The sequence below is a fragment of the Helicoverpa zea genome, chromosome 31 (assembly GCF_022581195.2).
Source record: "Helicoverpa zea isolate HzStark_Cry1AcR chromosome 31, ilHelZeax1.1, whole genome shotgun sequence".
Classification (NCBI taxonomy): Eukaryota; Metazoa; Arthropoda; class Insecta; order Lepidoptera; family Noctuidae; genus Helicoverpa; species Helicoverpa zea.
The window spans coordinates 10,418,317-10,437,363 of record NC_061482.1 but is presented as its reverse complement, the minus strand read 5'-3'; the positions used below and the strand labels follow the sequence as shown (position 1 = coordinate 10,437,363).

The 19,047-nt window shown below is 37.7% G+C and overlaps 1 protein-coding gene across 3 annotated transcripts in view; it reads right to left on the bottom strand.

The window, feature by feature from the left end:
- The window catches only part of LOC124645399 (protein NDRG3), a 75,163-nt gene that overhangs the window by 20,691 nt on the left and 35,425 nt on the right, over nucleotides 1-19,047 (bottom strand). For all 3 annotated transcript variants that reach the window (XM_047185203.1, XM_047185205.1, XM_047185204.1), the window contains 2 exons: nucleotides 17,243-17,360; nucleotides 1,821-1,962 (listed from right to left, as the gene is read on the bottom strand). In XM_047185203.1, the coding sequence (XP_047041159.1) occupies nucleotides 1,821-1,962; nucleotides 17,243-17,360 (260 nt within the window). The remainder of the gene's footprint in view (nucleotides 1-1,820; nucleotides 1,963-17,242; nucleotides 17,361-19,047) is intronic.

The following is a 19,047-nucleotide window of genomic DNA, read 5'->3' as shown; positions in this document are numbered from 1 at the left end:
TCAATAAGCTTAGTGGACTTAACCAGTCAGCAGGATCAAGGATGGGAGGGACTCAGTACGTGAGTATGATGATAGATCATTTTTGCAGTTTTAATTCAACCCCTTTGAAACTTACACTATTGTTTTTATAGCTTGTTGAGGAGTATCTTATCTCCAAACATAATGCAAATTGGTTCACTGTAGGATATACAAAGAACTGTATTGCCCAGAAAACAACAGTGTCTCATACTCAAAGAATCAAAAAATAAGGAAGAAAACAATGCAACAAAAGCAAAACAATCAAAGGACTCCGATAGCGGATAGATTTCTGAACCGAAGTAGTTTAAAGCGTCCTTACCCGGTACCCCGGTACGGTGTACACAGTGGGATGGGCTAACGGGAATGCATCATATAAGAGCTAGTTAAACAGTGGCGGATTTGTGCCTGTAATTCTTTTATAGCGGACGTGCTCGCGACCTAATTCTGTCTGTGTGATTAGCGATCACTCACCGCTGGTACTGTGTGTCTCAATGACGATCACCTCGTAGGAGTGTCTGCTCTATCATACATAACATGAATGAGGCCATCTTTGTAACGAACGCCCACATTATTTCTAATTTCGTATCACATTTGATAACTTGTAAACAGAAAGATTATGTAAAAATAACCACCTATTTTAAGGACAATGAAAGGTAGTCAGAATGTATTTTTTTACAGTTTGATATTTTCAATGAAAAATACGCAGCATTGCCATCCAACGTGGCAATGCTGCCAGCCTTTTGGGTACATTACCTAGTGACAGCGACGAGCAGCAAATTTTTGATGCAATATATTAGTTTTAAATTTTTAAAATTAATGTAAATATTTTATTCTTAAAAAAAAAATACGCAAGGATTCTCAATTTAAAAATGTTTGCTAGACTAGGATGCTCTAGCTAAGAGGCTTAGTGCCAGCCCATACAAAGTCAGTGTGCAATAGGTGTGAGTATGTACTGAGGCAAAATGTACACGTAAGTTTCCAATATCACACGAGGACACGTTCATGCATACAGTTTACTGCATTCAAATGTGCTTCGAATATAGGAAATGAAAGACTTGGCTTTGAATAGCGACGCGTGACATATTACTTACTAAAACCCCCGCTTATACATTCAAACAGCTTTGTATCTCGGAAATCTACAATTCTCTACAATTCCTTCTATCAATGTATTTTGAATGTTTTATGCTCGAGAAATAAAAGTTAAACATGATTCCACAAACGGAATTAAAAAGAGCATTTGAAAAGCAGCAAGGAATAAGGTAGCGATAGCTGTTACACTTCGTTTTATCGCGGCGTGCCTTGTAACCTCTTCCTGTATCAGCTTCTCAATCCAATTACCAAGCGAGAGCTTCTTAAGATGTTGATTGAAGTTCTTCCCACCGTTTACTGTCGCGAATATCGGCGCTACCATCGAGAAAACATCTTACAAATAATGGCTGCTTTAAGATTTATTCACAATAAAACTAAGTACCTTAAGCTTGAATAAAAAGCAGCCGATAAGTGCTCTTTGGTTTGCAACCAGGAATAATCAAGTGCAAATTCCGCTAAAGTAGAAGTAGAAAGTTTCCACTTTTACTACAAGTTATAAGCGTAGCGGAATGTTTTAAAACACCCTAGTGTTTTTTCGGATTTCCATCAAAAGCTTCAATTTAATTCTGAGTCATCCAGTTACAGAGCAAAGGGAATTCCGCTCCATGGAGTTCTTAACTTCCTTGTAAGTTGGGTCTTCGATCGGCAATTTATCGATTGTACTTTGTAGAACCGACTTCACGAAGAAGATAATTAATTGAAAATACGTTTACCTTTTGTGGGTGAGCAAGAGAGAATCTAGCAAGGATGTTGGCGCCAGCGCCGACGCCAAAGCCGATGAATGATTTGATGCCGAAGTGGCCGAGTACGTAGTTCAGCTGGTTGGCTAGCTCGTCCATGGTCGGGTACACATAACTGTAACAAATGGAATGCGTTAACATTTACGTAGCTACAGCTGAAAAAGGAAAAATCGTAGTTTCAACTTTTCAAGTTAACATAAACAACCCGGTAGTTTGCTGACTAGTATATTGTTTAATCTGTGTAAAATCACATGTGGTGAATACGCAGTCCGGTCCTAACGTAAATGAGATTAGAGTTAAACAGATATGCAGTTAGCATTGCAAGCATCGAGTAATATCGACTGCATTACATAATACTGCGGCAGGAAAAATGAATGAATGAATTATGTAGGTACAGACTGCAAGTAAGCCCCAGGAGACGAGTTTCCCCCGGCACAAATGTATCGATAAACTTTTAAATAAATGCAAACCTTTCGTCTGCTACATGAGCTCAGGAGCAATCCTAAGCTCCAAAGCAGATCGGTTATCTCGAATGTTTATGTAGATATGTACGAACATGGTAAGAACAAATAAAAATAGAAAACACTTAGCTGGACTTAGTCAGTAAAGTGTTTGTAAATGTAATCAAGGTATTGCTCATAAATAATGATTTTCCATCTAAGAAACCGTATTACAGGCATCATGTGTAAGGAAACACAACTACAACTTTCCTTCCCCGGTCGAAGATATGTAGGTTGTCCCAAAACTAGACGGAGGGATATACTGATGAAAGGTATGAAAGTGTCCGAGAGCGATGTCGAATATAGAGCGAAGTAGAGAAGAAATAAGTAGACAAGTACACAAAAAACATATTTCGATTTCATTTTACGGCTAGAGAAATTGAGGAAAGTAAAAATATATTTACTTTACAGTCCATAAGTTAAGACTACAGAGCACCGACTTCTACGACAGTCTGTTTTAAAGCCTCACGACTAAAAGCTTTCCGAAAAATAAAGAAAAGAAATAGCCTTTCTCCAAATAATATTTTATAATTTTTGCTTCCAGATTTTGAAGTCGCAGTAGTCGATATTTATTTTTATAAATCGAAATAAAAACTACTTCGGAAGGTAAAGAACACTAAAAATATAGTGTCGCATAATATTTTTTATGACATAAATCGCTGCATATGCATGCAACACTTCAAATTAACGCTAATGGTTTTTGATATTGGTAAGTCATGATGTCCTCCGTATGATGTTATTAAGTTAACAGTCATGTGATGCGCCTAGACGAAAATATTAATATAGTTGTACATAGTAATATGCAGTCATTAGTATTCAAAGGAATTAGAATAGCTTCGTTCACATGGTGAAGTTCCCGCGTCATAAAACGGGGGAACGTCGTTCAAGTGATTTCCTAAAGTCCAACATCTGGCATGACCAGACGTCGTCAGGCCGTAGCCATCGCGCCGCCGTCATGTAGTAGGTACCTACAGTCTATATCGAGCGGCAGTCCGTTACATAACACTGCGGTACCAGACCCACTGCCGATTCTATTCCGCCTTACAAATAATCGAACCTTACACGAATATGTCATGTAAAGCATTTTAAAACTTTAAAAATATTTCAATTATTCCCCCACCCAGCTGTTATTCGAAACGATAGGAAAAGCTGTTCGAATCGAGTTATTATTTGGTCAAGATGCACCATGATTTATGCGCGCATCAAAAAAACATTTGTATGTTTTTTGTCTTTATGAATATGTCGTGATTGTTCCCGCCACTGCCTGCATGGCTTCTTTAACAATAAATGTTAAAATAATAGATTAAGTACCCCGCAAGTCTCATGCTGGGCGCCAAGTAATTTAGGAGTTGTCTTATTACGGAATTTTATATCTTATCCAACAGATGAGCTATGTGTGTTTGCAACGCGCGGGTTGGCGCCGACTTGTCGCGACGCCCCATTAATGCAGTTTATTCACCTACCCTCCAGAGGGAAGTCTATTCATTGTCATTTCATTACTCATTCCCGTCCCCTATACCGGCTGGTGTCACATTTACCTATCTATGTCACTGATTTAGGTACATCGAGTTACGATACAATAAGTGTACGCGAAAATTTACGCGAGGTTTCTTTCCTTTCCAAGCGTGCTTCAGCTTAATTTTCATTTTTTAATATCTTAAGGGTGCCCCATCCAAAAAAATTAAAGGGGACCAAATTACTACGACATCGCTATTGGTCTATCCATGTGTCACCAGGGTGCATCCTGAGAGCCTTGATAGTATAAAGGCGCGGCTCCACCGCGGTGCACGGAGAGGCTACACACGTGTATTAAGCTTCGCTTTGTAAGAAAATGTATGTGGTTGTGTCCACTGCAACCCACGGAGAGGCTACGCATGAATTGACGTCATTGATACACGCGTGGCTTGCTCGAATAGGCGGTTACATAGCTCAACGCTATCAACGTGGGTCTACGTTTCCACTGGAGTACTCGAATAAGACCCACGACTATGTACAGCTCGGTTATCGCAGAGCAGTTTTTGTAAGCGGTTACGTAGCTCAACGATGTCAGCGTGGGTCTACCCGTGCGCCGTGCCACGCTATACATAGTCGTGGGTCATATTCGTGTACTTCAGTGGAAACGTAGACCCACGTTGTCAAACAAATGAATACACGCAGCTAAAATGCGTCGCGTGTCCGTGCACAGCGTGCACTGCGGTGGAGCCGCGCCTTTACAGGTATTTCACAGATGATGTATTTGTATTGCGGCTATTATAAAAAATACGCAAAACTAGAATAAAAAGAATATTTAGAATAAGATTTTGAAGGAGCTCATACGATAAAATAACTTTGCCATTTTTTTCATATTTATCTTTCTGCCAACCCTTAAGAGATAAAGGCGTCTGCCGGTCTAGTTGACTGTCTAGGATACACAGACCAAGAGTACCTTATAAAAGTAAGTAGGTGTCAACTTGCTACTGGTTTTTTTTTACCGGATAAGGTGATCTTCACACTGCCCCGCATCACGCTGCATCTTGCGTGTCGACGCACCTACGCGCGTTCCTGCGGGAGTGCAGATCTGCATCATCGTGCGGGTTTTTCACGCACTCACGCGCGTAGGTGCGTTTTGTAAATTCACGCACAGCGAGTTCCATTTTCAAATATACACGTCACGCCCATTCAAAATCACGCGCGGCATTGCGGGATTCAGTGTGCCATACCTTGCGTCTCGCCCCGCACCTACGCGCGGGGGTGCGTGTTTCTCCGCATGTATGTGCGTGATCCGCATGAACGCGCGTGGATGCATTTTCAGTGTGTTGGACTATGCGTGTTTTCCATACAAACGGAGATATTTCCATACAACGGAAAAAAACGCATCCACGCACTACGCTGCATCATGCGGGGCAGTGTGATAATCGCCTATTAATCAGAATACAAGCTACTTTTTTGTTTCTGTTTCCATCACTATATAATATCTTTATCGACTATGTACATTTTAAAATGAATTCCTTAGAGTACTGAAATTACATTCTCTACAGGAGCAATCTGCTATTTGAGAGTTCGCGGAGTAATGTTTACCTATCGCATTATTTATTATACGGCTTATTTTTTAGCAAGGTACCAAAGATATAGTAGTAAAGTATAGTAGTAAGTATAGCCTCTTTAAGCAATCCATGCAAGCATCAATGCATATCGAGAATGTTCTTGAGAGTCTATGTCACGTTTGATTCTAGAAAGATCGAGTAAGCTTATTCAGTTTTATTAGCTCAATCACGGCAACGATGGGATAATAATTCAGATTTATGCGTTATTGCTGTCCAAATGTTCATAAAACAAGATGTATTTGACTATGATAGGATTTCCTCAGATTCAATGTTTATTGTTTAGGTACCGATAATTATACAAATAACAACTTTAAGCAAGTTCCTAATTTGACAAAATTTATGATTTAATAGATCTGTGAAGGCGAATAGCGGCCCTGAGTTCCGAACTCGCCACCAGTGAATATAATGATTAATAATAATTTAACTATGTTACTATTCTTATAACATATTGTATATTTGCGACAGAAGATAGCAGAATGCAGTGCTTTCTTATATTTCTAGACACTTGTTTCACAGTCGTGTATCGGGCTGCTTTTTTTGAGGAGCTAAGACAGACAGTCGCTCCAAATGAAACATTGATACTCAGCTGCATCCGCTGAAGCCGATCCTAACATTATTGGGACAAAGCTCAGGCGATAAGATGAACACGTTTTGATGGTTTGAGGTAGCCAGGTCATATTATTTACGTACGCTAACGGCCTAGTTCGGAATGATACCTATCCATTAGTTTTCACTAGCTGTTTAGACGCCCTAGTGACCTGTCTCATAAATATATTATAGACGTACTTGGAAGTACAATGAACGGCAACCGTATTGCAGCATGATGAAAATACAGTAATGAGTACACTGTCCTTTAGTTCCCTAGCAACGATGAAGTAAACAAACCGTGTAGTTTGTACATTTTCGCGTTTTTGCGGTAGAGCCAGTACACCTATCGAACAGACCATTTGCGCTAAAGTTACAGTTGCCTCAACAGTTTATTTCGTAGCAATTAGATGTGAGTGATTTACTTAGAAGAGAAAAATACCGATGACACTTATCATTTTGGACATATCTTACTACCTATTACATACTGTTATATTTTTTTCAAAACAGCTGAAAAAGCTAAAAAATACGTCAAATTATTTATTCAGGTGCTATTGACTTTTAATCATTCTGGATGCCAGTTGTTTCAGATTTCATGTATAAAAATAAGGAAGATGCGGACAATACAATACGTACAGGTGTCGGAAATAAAACCGAGAGACGTCTTTGTTTTCCGATCAAACGTACCGCTTTCTGTCTATATTTTGCATTTTTATAACGTCTTGTCTATGTTCAGAACAGTATCGATGTCTTTGATGCATGACATGAATTTTGATAGGTACTAGTTCGTTGTATTTTATTATTTTTTCCATAAAGCCAAGGGACCAGTTTGATTCTAAAAGCCTCAGTAATATTCAAGGTTGGTTGTGAAAGCGAAATTAAATTCAGCACAGCCCGCAGTTTCATGACATTGAGAACTGCTGCAGTAGTTTGTAAAACTTAGCGAAACGAAGAGTTTTTCAACAGTGGCGGCTGGTGCACAAGTATTCGCGTTGACCTCGAAACTTGCTCGAAGACAGCTCTAAAATACCTACTACATTTCGTGAAGGTGCTTTTCTGTAATTGCGTCACGATCCCAGAGGAAATTAAGATCTATCACTAAATTAAATATTGTTATCGGTTCTCAAATAAATGGTCCTTTTTAAAGTTACAGATTATGCGCGAGGAAAAAATATATTCAGTACCAGATCTTTCATCCTATTTCATTTGCAATTGATTGAATTTATTATTTACATGTCTGATCAAAGTAGAAGATCAACGTCCGATACAAGCTACCTTCTGTTACTACAAAAGGAACTATGTATTTATTCATAACAGATGTAGTTCAAAGGAGCTTAAATAACAACAACAATCGCCTGTGCCCGTAAACGTAGGCAAAGGAAAAGAAAATTCTTACGGGCACTTTAAAAGTAGGTAATTTATTTTGTGATGCAATCCAGTGTAGCGCAAGTGGGTCAAATGTATGGGCATGGGTAATTGACATAGGTTAGCCGAGTTTTAAAGGTATACAAATACGTACGTATAATCCGCAGGTTTTCTATGAAATGCTATCATTTTTATTATGTTGGGTAGCAATAAAATGCGGAGTAAAGAGCACAGTAACGCAACTAAAGTATCTGTCGGGATTCATGGAGACCGGACGTCCCAGCGGCTGCGACTTAATGACTTCTCCGCCAGCCGACGCAGTAAATAAGGTCCATGTTGGCGCTCGTGTACTCCGTAATAGGACCTCGATTTGTGGGTAATCATTTCCTCAATTTGTGTGAACGACACGTCATTTTTCTTACTACATTATAAATGATGTTTATGATAAAGATGAAGCTGCGTCTCATATAAGAAAACAGAAGCAGGCAAGAGAACTAGCCGTATGCTTTTCCAAAAATTTATCGTACGACGATTTATAGGGGAGCAGGGAAAATGAGCATTAATGTTCGACGCGAGTGTACAACGCGTTTAAAGTGAGAGACGCTGAATGTCACAAGTCTTACACATCCTCTCAGCATATCCATCGCACACATGTCACGTTTGATAAGTAAGAGAAACTTCGTTCCTATCCACCAGGGCTGTGACAAGTAAGAATACGGTAGGAAAATGAAGTTGTCCTATTGGTGGGTATTTTCACCGCTCAAATCTCCACTTCCCCGCATAGTTACGGTGGAAAAGCACTCTCAAGGACAATTCACAAAACATCTACTTCTAAAAAGAAAGAAAACTAAAAGTATACTATTAAGCACATCGCTCTAGAAGTCGGTGTCTTGAGAATATTGCAGTATTTATTATCGCCATCGACTTAAAATCATGTCTGTAGCGAACTGCTATGAAACAGTTATGAGAACAGATCAAGTGGTTACCTTATGTAAATAGGATGTAGTATGAAAACAAAACAGTTCGTATGTAGCTAATGATAAGGTTGACGAGTATTTGCTGCTCGTGTAGGTTTAGTTGATGACTGATCTATTAGGCCGCATTTTAACTAGTCCAGTGGACAACTATACGGAATTAACAGATAACTATGATAGCACAGTAATGCAAATTTGGATCAGATCCATGTAGGGCAATTGTTTATAAGTGCTCCATTGGCGTCATCAAGATGTAAGTGGGGGAGAGGGGAAGACTATTTCGCTGTTGGAAAAACTTTACATACCTATCCCTATATATTTTTTCAAATCATTGCACATTGCATTGACATTGCATTGACATGTAGGTAGAATGAATGTTGGCAAGTAAAAAAAATAAAAAGGCTAAATACAGTATTTGTATGGATCCCAATTACTGTCCTGTAGGCTAGTTATTATCGGCTCAAGGGTGCCACTTTGACGCAAAATATGGGTTATAGTCGGGTGTTAAATAAAAGAAACACATCGGGTATTGAGTGCTATTCAAAATAATATACGAACATTGAACAAAAATATTTGTAGGTAAAGTAAGATGTTTGTTTACTTGTCAAAACAGCAAGCTTTGTAAGAAGTCGTGTTGATTGGAGAACGAAGTACAAACATGTTCGATAAATGTTTTTTTATCACTTGGCGTCAAGTAGTTATTACCACATACTATCAATGCAGCTGTATTTTAGTCCTATTTTTCTATGTTCGAGTTTTTAGTAGTTTTAGAATATTTCAAATAATACTCTTTGAATACTAGTTATGTTAGCTTAAGTTTCGGCTCGGCTCTAGCTGAAGTTTAATTAGGTTTGTCCTGTGGTACAGTCTTGTCTTTAGTGCGGATCGGCACTCGTTACATCAATTGCTAACTTTATGTACGTCAATGCATCCATTTGCCAATTAAAACTACCCCGTATTGTTTCAAGCAAACAAAGCTATAATCGGATTAAATTGTACTGTACGAGTCGAGTATGAGTATGTATGCAGGTACGTAGTCTGGAAAACCTGCAATGCCTTCTATTATCGATATATCGAAAGTTTATGTGAAAAGGAGAAAGGTTTTAGGTGAAACTTGATTGTTCTTTTAAGAAAACTTCGAGCATTATCTTATATCCAACATGGTAATGTGCACTTTCGAAGTTAATGTAATGCCTCTAGTGCGTACGTACTCATAAGCGGAAGAGCCGAGATTCATCTCGTTTATATTTGGGGGCCTAGACCAGACGCTTTCTGACGCTAACGTGTATATAGGTATATCTACTCAATATTGAGTATTAGTGAAATATTCGCATTAAATTACAAATATTTATCTATTTACCTCTTCATTTCCAGCTTTATGAGCATCGACTTTGACGCACTTGTGTCGAAATGTAATATTTTAATTCAGTACTAAATACAAATTACGGTGTAAATTTTTAAAGAAACTGTAAAAATAGTTAAAAGCATAATATTATTTTTGTAACGCTAACTTTGCGATCTTGCCTTGACCTTTTGTATAGAGCCGAATTTAAAATAACTCTTACAAAGAGGGATACAAATTTAGAACTCTGAACATTTTCAAAGCTATTTTCACATTGATCAATTTGGGAAGGAAATACCCGTATTTAATATGTATAGGTTATAGGTATATAGTAGATAAAAAAACTATTTACATATGATTATACGTCGTTTAGCCAACACTGCGTACGACAAGATAACGCTTAGCCAACTGATTTGCTCAACACTACAGCTAGACATTTCGTCCCATCAAAACGGTCGGTTTAATTTACTAGATCTTTCTTTAAAAGTATGCAGAAAACGAAACCGGGAACTGTCGTCTTCAGTTTACTAACTCTGAAGGCAAAAATTTAAAGGAAAAAATATCTTGGAATATCAAGAACTCCGGCCGGTTGATGCCTTAATGAAAACAAAACGCAAATACCGCCGCAGAGGCCGGCGATGAACTACTTCAGTGGCTTTTCAATCAGCTGTAATGTTGAACGTTTTGTGCGCCTCAATTATTCAATCATAGAACTAGATGGGTGATTGACTGGCATTGTTCAAACTTGCTTTTTTATTCAATGACTATTTTATCCAGTGTGACATGAACATTCCAGTTGTATTATACGGTAACAAGACAGACATAATTCGAGAAACTAAATATTACCGAGAACGAAATTTTCACAAGAGGAGAGCCAGTGTAGGTTAACGTGTGTTTACTTTAAACACTGTAAATTATTCGTAGTATGCCGTAGGGTCGTGCCGAAATGTTTGACTATTGCGGTGCTTATAAGAACAGCAAACTTGGTTTACCCAAAGCCGTCAGGACCAGTAAACTTAGTTGCGAATTGATCACGTCAGGAATGTTTCCCCGCTGACAAGCATCATATTCATAACATACAAAACATTGTTCGCAAACTGGAAAATTGTGGCGCTCCACGACAAGTAAACTCGTAAACAAAGAGACTATCTGGGTCATATTTAACTAGTTCACAAAATATTTAATATGTTTAAGCAAGGCTTTATATTTTAAATAAGCTACGTTTCAACATCTAGGAACGCTATAAATACAACGCCTCAGAGTTCAAGTTTTGTAAATCAATAAGTTATACTTAATGGGTAAATTATGATAAAATATACTATTCCTCATACATCTTCATGGAATGCTAATTCATTCCTCTTCGTATTGAATACTGAGACTGAGAGTGAACTTAAATTAGCGATCCGAATGCTACCTCAACATTTCTTGGACGATTTAATCTTTATCTCAGACAGGGATTTGCTGGAACTGGGGTTGGTCTCAACACAAAGAACATATGTATATTTAGGACATAATTTATTTGGACGGATATCTTTTAGAGTTTAGACAGACTAAAAAGGATGTAAACAATTATTTATTTTATTTGACCGCTACCTGCTTAGTACTTACTCGGATGTAGTTTTCAGTAACTGCACCGTAACTGTTACTATACCCAGTTCAGAAGTTTATTTTGCTTATGCCTGTGTTTTGATTTTAAAAAGTTATGGGTGCTATGCATAGACACACATGCGAAGAGGGTAGCGTCACATGGCGTGTACGCACCTTTAAATCGTGTTTCATTGAGCGAAGGTCAGTTTAAGTGTATGATAGCAATATGTGAAAATAAAAAAAACACTGATATCGGGACAAGAAGGCATTATTCAAATAGTATTACTTGGACGTAGTCGATGGCGCGTGCCGTTCAAAAAAATCAATACAACCCGCACGCCCTGACTCGCTCGCGCTCGCAAGGACACCGAATAAACGGTAAACTAACTAAATGCTACTACAACTTGCGTCACTACATTAATTTATCGAATTCGGATTAGCGCAATCAAGAAAATATAACAAGATTGTACCATTTTTTCGGAGTTTCTTTATTTCGGAGTTTAACTTAGCGCAGAGAAAGATTGCTGCTTTTATCCACTAATTGTAATGACAAGGACAGATCGTTATTGCTCCCCGTACACCGAACATTAAATCTGAGGGACATCGCTACTTTTGATTTTGTGCAGTGATATTTATTTAATCAGGTGGCCGTACAGATTGTAAAACCTGAGGCGATTTTAGCGCCTTCAAATTAACCGCAACGTGTCACGCTGTTTTAAAATCCACACCTACAAATAAAAACATGCTCTGCCCCGAAGCAACCGCGCGGTATTATGCGGCTAATTTAAAGAGCCCTTATTTTAAACCTTACATATATTGTCACAAAGGCTGTTTATGGCGGTTGCAGTGCGGCTGCAGTACGTAGCATCGCTGCTCTTTACGGCTAATTTGAAGGCATCCTATTTGTGTTAGCTTTATTTCCACCAGCAATTTGTGCAGTGAAACATTTCATTTTCTTTCCTTGAATTGAAGGCCAAGGTACCGAAGGGTTATCGAACTTTTCCCAAGGTCACAGTACTCGTACTGTAGGTATCCAAGTTCTTATTTTATTTAATTATACTATTTTAACCAAATCAAATAAGATCATACTTCCGAAAGGGAATTAAAATATGTTTGCGTGACATTACGTAATTCTTTAGTGTTGTACCTAAGTATTTTTTTGCCGATTTTTACACCTTTGGGTACATGAACGACTGGTGGTAGGCTTTCATTGCACCCATTATTTAAGTATTCATTGTCAAGGGTAAACTCATTAGGTACTATAAGCTCATATTGTATGAGTTGTGATGATCATCTCGTTTCTAAATAAATGTATATTTTGGGTAGAACCTCGAAGTAGGTCAACTGCCTACATCGATTCGCTTTATAGATCTGCTCGAGCTTTTCTATTTTTGATTTGCTACTAACCGAACTATACCTTTTAATCTACAGGCGGTTTCAGTGCTGGTCATCAAAAATAACAGCCCACCAAGGTTTTGTACAATATTTAACCACATCAGCTGTTTCATGCAATTACTTTTAATTCTAGAGAGCAATTCGACTGCTCTCTTCGCCGATTCTATGTATGTTCAGCTCATTTTATCCATCCAAAATAGACTCTGGGATGTCTTACTAGTCCCTTAAGTTAACCCAACAAGGATGTAATTTTGATTCATTCTGAAGGACGACTGACTTACCGGAATAAAGGTCACGTCAACTAGTCTATCCCCCATGGCAGCATATTTTTTACTGACGACAATTAATTAGCTATTTATGGTAGGTTTGCTTTGCTAATAGGCACTTCAACGTTAAGTAATGAAATGTTGACAGTTATGGTTTCAGCTTTAAAAGTCCTCGACATATTTTCCTAGTTAATCGGAAAACTTACTTTCAATCAGTTGCTGTAGAGTAAAAGTATGTTCTATTTTTTTATCATTACAAGTTTTTCATGTCTAGATACCTATCATGTGTAAAATTGTGAACATTCAAAAATGCATGATTTGTTTGTAATTTTCAGGGCATTACCGTTTAGTTCGCAAAGTGAAATTTTGCGTGGACGCGCCAAACACGGTGGGTCCGCGACAAGAGGGAATTGCGGAGGTTGCTAGAATTGCGCTTGAGCGGATAAAGGCTTGTTTTCTTTCAACCACTTAACTTGCATGCGGGCTGATTTGTGCTTAATCTGCTTTTATTTATGTTGCTCTCAATAAAAAGTAGTATCTACTTTTTATTCAATTGTCTGTTCAATTGAACAGCTGATAACTTTTTAAAGGAAACATAGTTTTACTTTTAATTTGTAAATACGCTTTTGAAATGATCCAAAATATATTCTTTTTGTGCAGTTATGTACTTTCTTATTTAAATATGAAAATTAAAAAAATGACACCTTGAATTTTAGTTACATTAAATTACCTACTGAGAAGGAAGTGTTTTCAAAGATCTTACTGCTAGATTTCTCAGGTCGACTCCAGATAAAGTTGCTTGAAAGGAAATAAGTCTATGAAATAAGTATTGATATAAAAAGCCACGAACACCCTTAGTTAATTAGAACTCAAAGCACAGACATACATTTAGCTGTGTATGCGGTTGAGGTAAAGGTTGAATTAATAATAATAATTTTGCCCAAGTTGCAAATAATTTTTAAACGTTTTACACTAAATTGCGCGACATGATTAGAAATTTTACTTTTCTACAAATTATACTTCTTACGGTTCAAACAAGGGAACGAAAGCTATCTGATAAATTAAATTCATTCCACAATTCCTGGTTTTTCGTCGTCAAAGGAGACAACGGCTATTTGTTTGAAATAAATTTTCTGCTCTCCATTGAGCGTCTTCCATTAGGGCTGCGTAGCTTTTACAATAGGGGTGCAATAGCAGACTGTCAAGAATACTTTGGATTCTCGACCTGTTTAAAGTTATTGCGTTCCAGGGCGCTCATTATGACGACGGTTTGCCACTGCAAGGCCCAGCTGCTAACGAAAATACAAAAAGAAACCACTCCTAAGACCGCCGCCCGGAGCGTAACTTGACCTATTCCGTTTTCCACGTTTTTAAAGACGCATTTCATTTCAAAAATTTATTATTAAATTTATACGATTCAAAGTGGATTGTTATAAGGATTATGGGTTTAACGTAATAAAATCAGAAGGTCAGCACTTAAGGTTTTAATTTTGCGTTCAAATTCCTCAAAAGATTTATTAGTTTTTGATGTTATAAAAAAATAAGAGACTGTTTATGGGAGTAATTCTCATTCTTAAATTGCAAAAAAGTTAAACAGAGGTATGAAAATCGTTACTTCAGTACTAGTAATGCGCGACTGCTATGCACGGGTATCGTGTTCGATGCCCGGGTGATCTGAGGTGGCAAAATTCGGGCTAGATGCAATTAAAATTACGATAATAAAATTATAGTCGAAATAAGAAAGTGCCACCTAACTAGACCAGTTAGTGCCCCAAAGGTATACTTATAAATAGACCTGTGACTCAGCAAAGAAGGAGCACTTCACGTGCATTAATCAGAAGGAGATGTAGCAAATGACATGACAGCATAAAGAATCTCGGACCAAATGTAGCTACAATCCTATCCACGAGGGTTATGAGACCAATCTGAGTACGCCTTACTAATATCTCAAAAGATAATTAAATACTGTTACACAAGCTACGCCATAAAAGTGTCTTAAAAGTAAAAAATAATACCTACAGTTAATTAGAATAAATTAGTTGTACGATTTAGTTTAGAATATTCAACTGTGCCTTTTGTGTACAGACTTAACTTTGTCTGACAGGAATAATTAGAGATAGTTAAGCGATATCAGCTTTAGCATCGGCTAAACCCAAATAGTTTGGAAGCCTGTCTACATCCATTAATCATTATGGCTGGTGATGGATCCCGGCACTAAACTGTTGGAAGCGAACTGACCGCACGAAGTCAGCGAGAGGGCTACGTATTTCGTAGTCGAGAGGAAAAATCATGACATCAGTCTTACAGTAGAGATGAAATATGGACGGTTTTGGGCGAATTATTTATACATATACCTCAGTATATAAAAATTATGTTTTCCGAACGAAAACGCTCCGTTAGTACCTGTACAAAAGCTGCCACCTGCACCGCGCCACAGATTTTTCCGCTCGGAATATATCGCGGTTTTGCTATGCGTATAACTCTTGATATTAATAAAAAATTAACGAACCCAGCATCATAGTAGAAAGGCGAAAAATGGGTAAAGTACATGTTGACGGCACATGTATTCCCGGCAGAAGAGGAAAATCAAGAATTCCACAATGTACCATTGCAATTTTCAAGTCGCACATACTTAGTAATCAAAAACAGTGTAAGAACCAATAAGTCTTATTTTTCAAAAGCTCACCATGTTCTGAACTCGTAACAAGTGTGATATTACCACTTAAAAAGGTTTACGAAAGTCAGCTGTTTGCGCCGACGGCTGCAACCAGAACAGGTAATCAAATTCACTATCTTCTCGAGCTAACTCTGGAAGTCTCCATGGAGCATAGTTTAAATTGCATTAGTATCCATCCAACGCGTTAAGTGGGTGACATGCGAGTAGGCACTTCTAGGCGTTAAATACGGCTAACTCGGTGGTGCGGCTCAGTGGTGTAGCTACTATTACTATCACACTTGCATTTTATGCACAACTGTACGTAGTCTTTTACTTTGCTATATGTTGTCTTTTTTACTGGGAAACACATGTGGGCAACGTGATATTTCCCAAACTCTATTTCAGGCGTGTGAAGTTTGTTATAATAAAAAAGAAACAGATAAAAATATTCGTTTCTATCAAAAAATCTGCGAGAGACAGGTCGTGCAATTAAACTGGACAGTCAGTAATAATGGAATGCAAATATAGAATGTATGTTAAAGTTTTACCAACTGAAATAGATTTGAATAGACGTTGATTTTAAAAGTATTGTTTGTTTTTGTACTTCTCTATCCGCATACTTATTTTTAATATGACGACAAGATATTTTTCATAAAAAGTGAACATAGAATAAAACACTCGTAAATTCAGTTTACGGCGTGGTAAAAAGATTAGCAACATCTATCTGGGATGATTGCACAGGGTGCACCGGACGCTCGAATATTATTTCTCTTTTTATGAACCCTTGGATTCGAGATTATTAAAGTCTTAGCGGAAGCGAAGAAAATTGAATTTATTGGTTGCTTAAGAATTGATAAGTATGCTTTCCACGACCGTGCTATTACTTTTTGTAATATTTAATCTAATTTGTTAGCCAAACGTAATAATTAAATCAGTGGGAATCCTTTGATGAACAAATGGTTGTGAACAACGCGACGCATTGCATTGTGTGTCTGACAGAACATTCCTACGCTAAGCCATGCACAATAGAATTAGTGAGATCCAGCCTGTGGCTACCTATTATTACGCAGTTTGCATATTACTCGTGTTTGCGCATTTCATTTGCTGTTGCCGGCTTCGCTTCATGTTACTGAGTCACATGCATAGTTTACGATTTCAATGAATGTAGGCATGTTATTTAAAATTAACATGATAATATTTGTAGAACCCAAATCTGAACACGAGACGTCGTCAGTATCCAGTTATTTGCTTTAATCCTGGCAAAGCATAAAAAGTGAATCAAGACAATCTATTTTTGGGTTGATAGACAGTTGTAAATGTATTAGTATAAACGTTGCAACCGTTTTCAGATAAGCTTATTGATCTGAGTTGTGGGCAGGGCAGCTTAGATGCACTGAACTGACACCGATAAAGTTAACAGCCGTGGGAACTTCCCCTGAGCATTTTACTGGCGACGATATGCATACAGTACGTACCTATCTACATGCCCGCAACCGTTACTATGGAATATCAAACAGTTAGGATATATTTTATTTTGTTCTGGTGTTAAAGTTATTTATGTATCGCGAACAAACATCTTTTATGTCCATGCAAATACTACTGCTAACCCTATAAGTAAGTATGGGTAAGGTTAAGTACTCACTCTTCAGGTAGGCTCGGGGCTCCGTCCTCTTGTCCCGGAGCATTCACGTGATACACGCAGAAGTTTTCCAAAAGGGCCCTCATGTCCACGAAGTTAAAGAACGGTTGGAAGCAAACGTCTGCGGGCACACAAAACAAATCAGACTTTACTACAGAGTCAAAAGACACAAGTGTAATGAATGTGCGCATAGAAATGTTTTTCAACTTCTGCTTTTTGTTAACATATGTAGTTCAACGTTACAAAGTAAATTGAAATACGTTCCATGCCTACCGCTATATTTACATAACGAGTATACAAAAAAGGAAATAAAAGAAATAAATAAATGAAAATGTTAGCGTACATAGGTATAGACCGTTGCTAAATACATGTATCAACGAGTACCCGCAGGCTTGATAATAGAACTTAAATTATTTGTATGGCGTCAATATGAAGGATGCTATTAGTAGAGATACGTATCATCCAAAATTAATTGCATTCGCTCAATGACGGTATGATTGTGATAGGTCGAGCAAAGCTTATAGTTACGAAATCGCATTGCAGTGTTCGTGAACTCGCCTTGTATTACAATGGCACGTATCTATGTATGAGCGCGTTGCAGGTCGCAAGCAGACTTCAGTCATACTTCAGTAACAATATGCCAGAAACACCATTGTTTTCGATGTTAAAAACGCCATACTTCGCATGCGAGTGTGGCTCCAAAGATTAAAGCAGAATACACACGGCAATGGAAAAGATTCGAGCTTTGTTTCCCAAAAACGAGGATGGATTAAGAATATACACTATAGGTACATTTACCGTTAGTGACTACAGCTATATACTGATTGTATGGATAGTTTGGACCCTATATTGCTATAGAAGTCGCTCTTACACCCAGATAGGTAGCAATAGCATTTATTTTACTAGCGACAAGACTATAACAAATAGCAGACTGCAGTCGCGCCGATTTATTTTCTGGGATCGATGTAAATAAAACAGACAGGCAGGTTTATTTTTATGACATTTCAACTACGAGCAATTTCCCATTGCCCGTAAGCGGCTTATATCCAGCATCGGTCTATGATACTAACGCAATTTATTTTGTTGCTAAAATTGTAACAATACTGTGAGTTTAAAGTATTGTCATTTTTTATGATTCGTTTTCTAAATGGAAAACTAAATACCAAGCGTTTGGCAAACTCTGTTACTGAGCTTTCTGAATTCTAGTCCGAAGGCCGAATCATTTTCGAAAAATAATCGTGAAGGCGATTTGCGAATGGTATGAGTGTAATAAATAGTTCTTCGACTCGGTAAAAATATTTTAATTAACACTTGAATACATGCTATGAATTCTTTTTTGCATTGTTACTGTTACTACAATATTTATGTCTTGAACTACGGCCTCAAATTGCCGTTGTGATATTTTTATTTTAATACACCAAAGCAGTAGGATTGGTATTATTCAGGGAACCGGATAATTAAGAAAAGCCGGAGGCAGTTGGGTGATGTATTCATAAAATGGGAACTATATTTTTATCCAAGAACGGTTATTCGACAGCTGTAGAGCCGAATTCAGGGATCATTTATTTGACTGAAAACTCATGTCGTTTCTTACAGGCCGAACATACATGGTTATTTTCCCTCGGAAATACTCGTTACAGCAAATATGCTCAAGGGGGCGAAACTTAAACATAGTATTTTTACTATAATGTCAGTAATTACAATATGTTACTATTTTTACTGAGCGTTCTTTTCCTACTAAACTTAAGGTTAATATTAGAGGTAATATTATCAAAAGGGTCAATAGTCGTGTCACTACGTTACGAAGG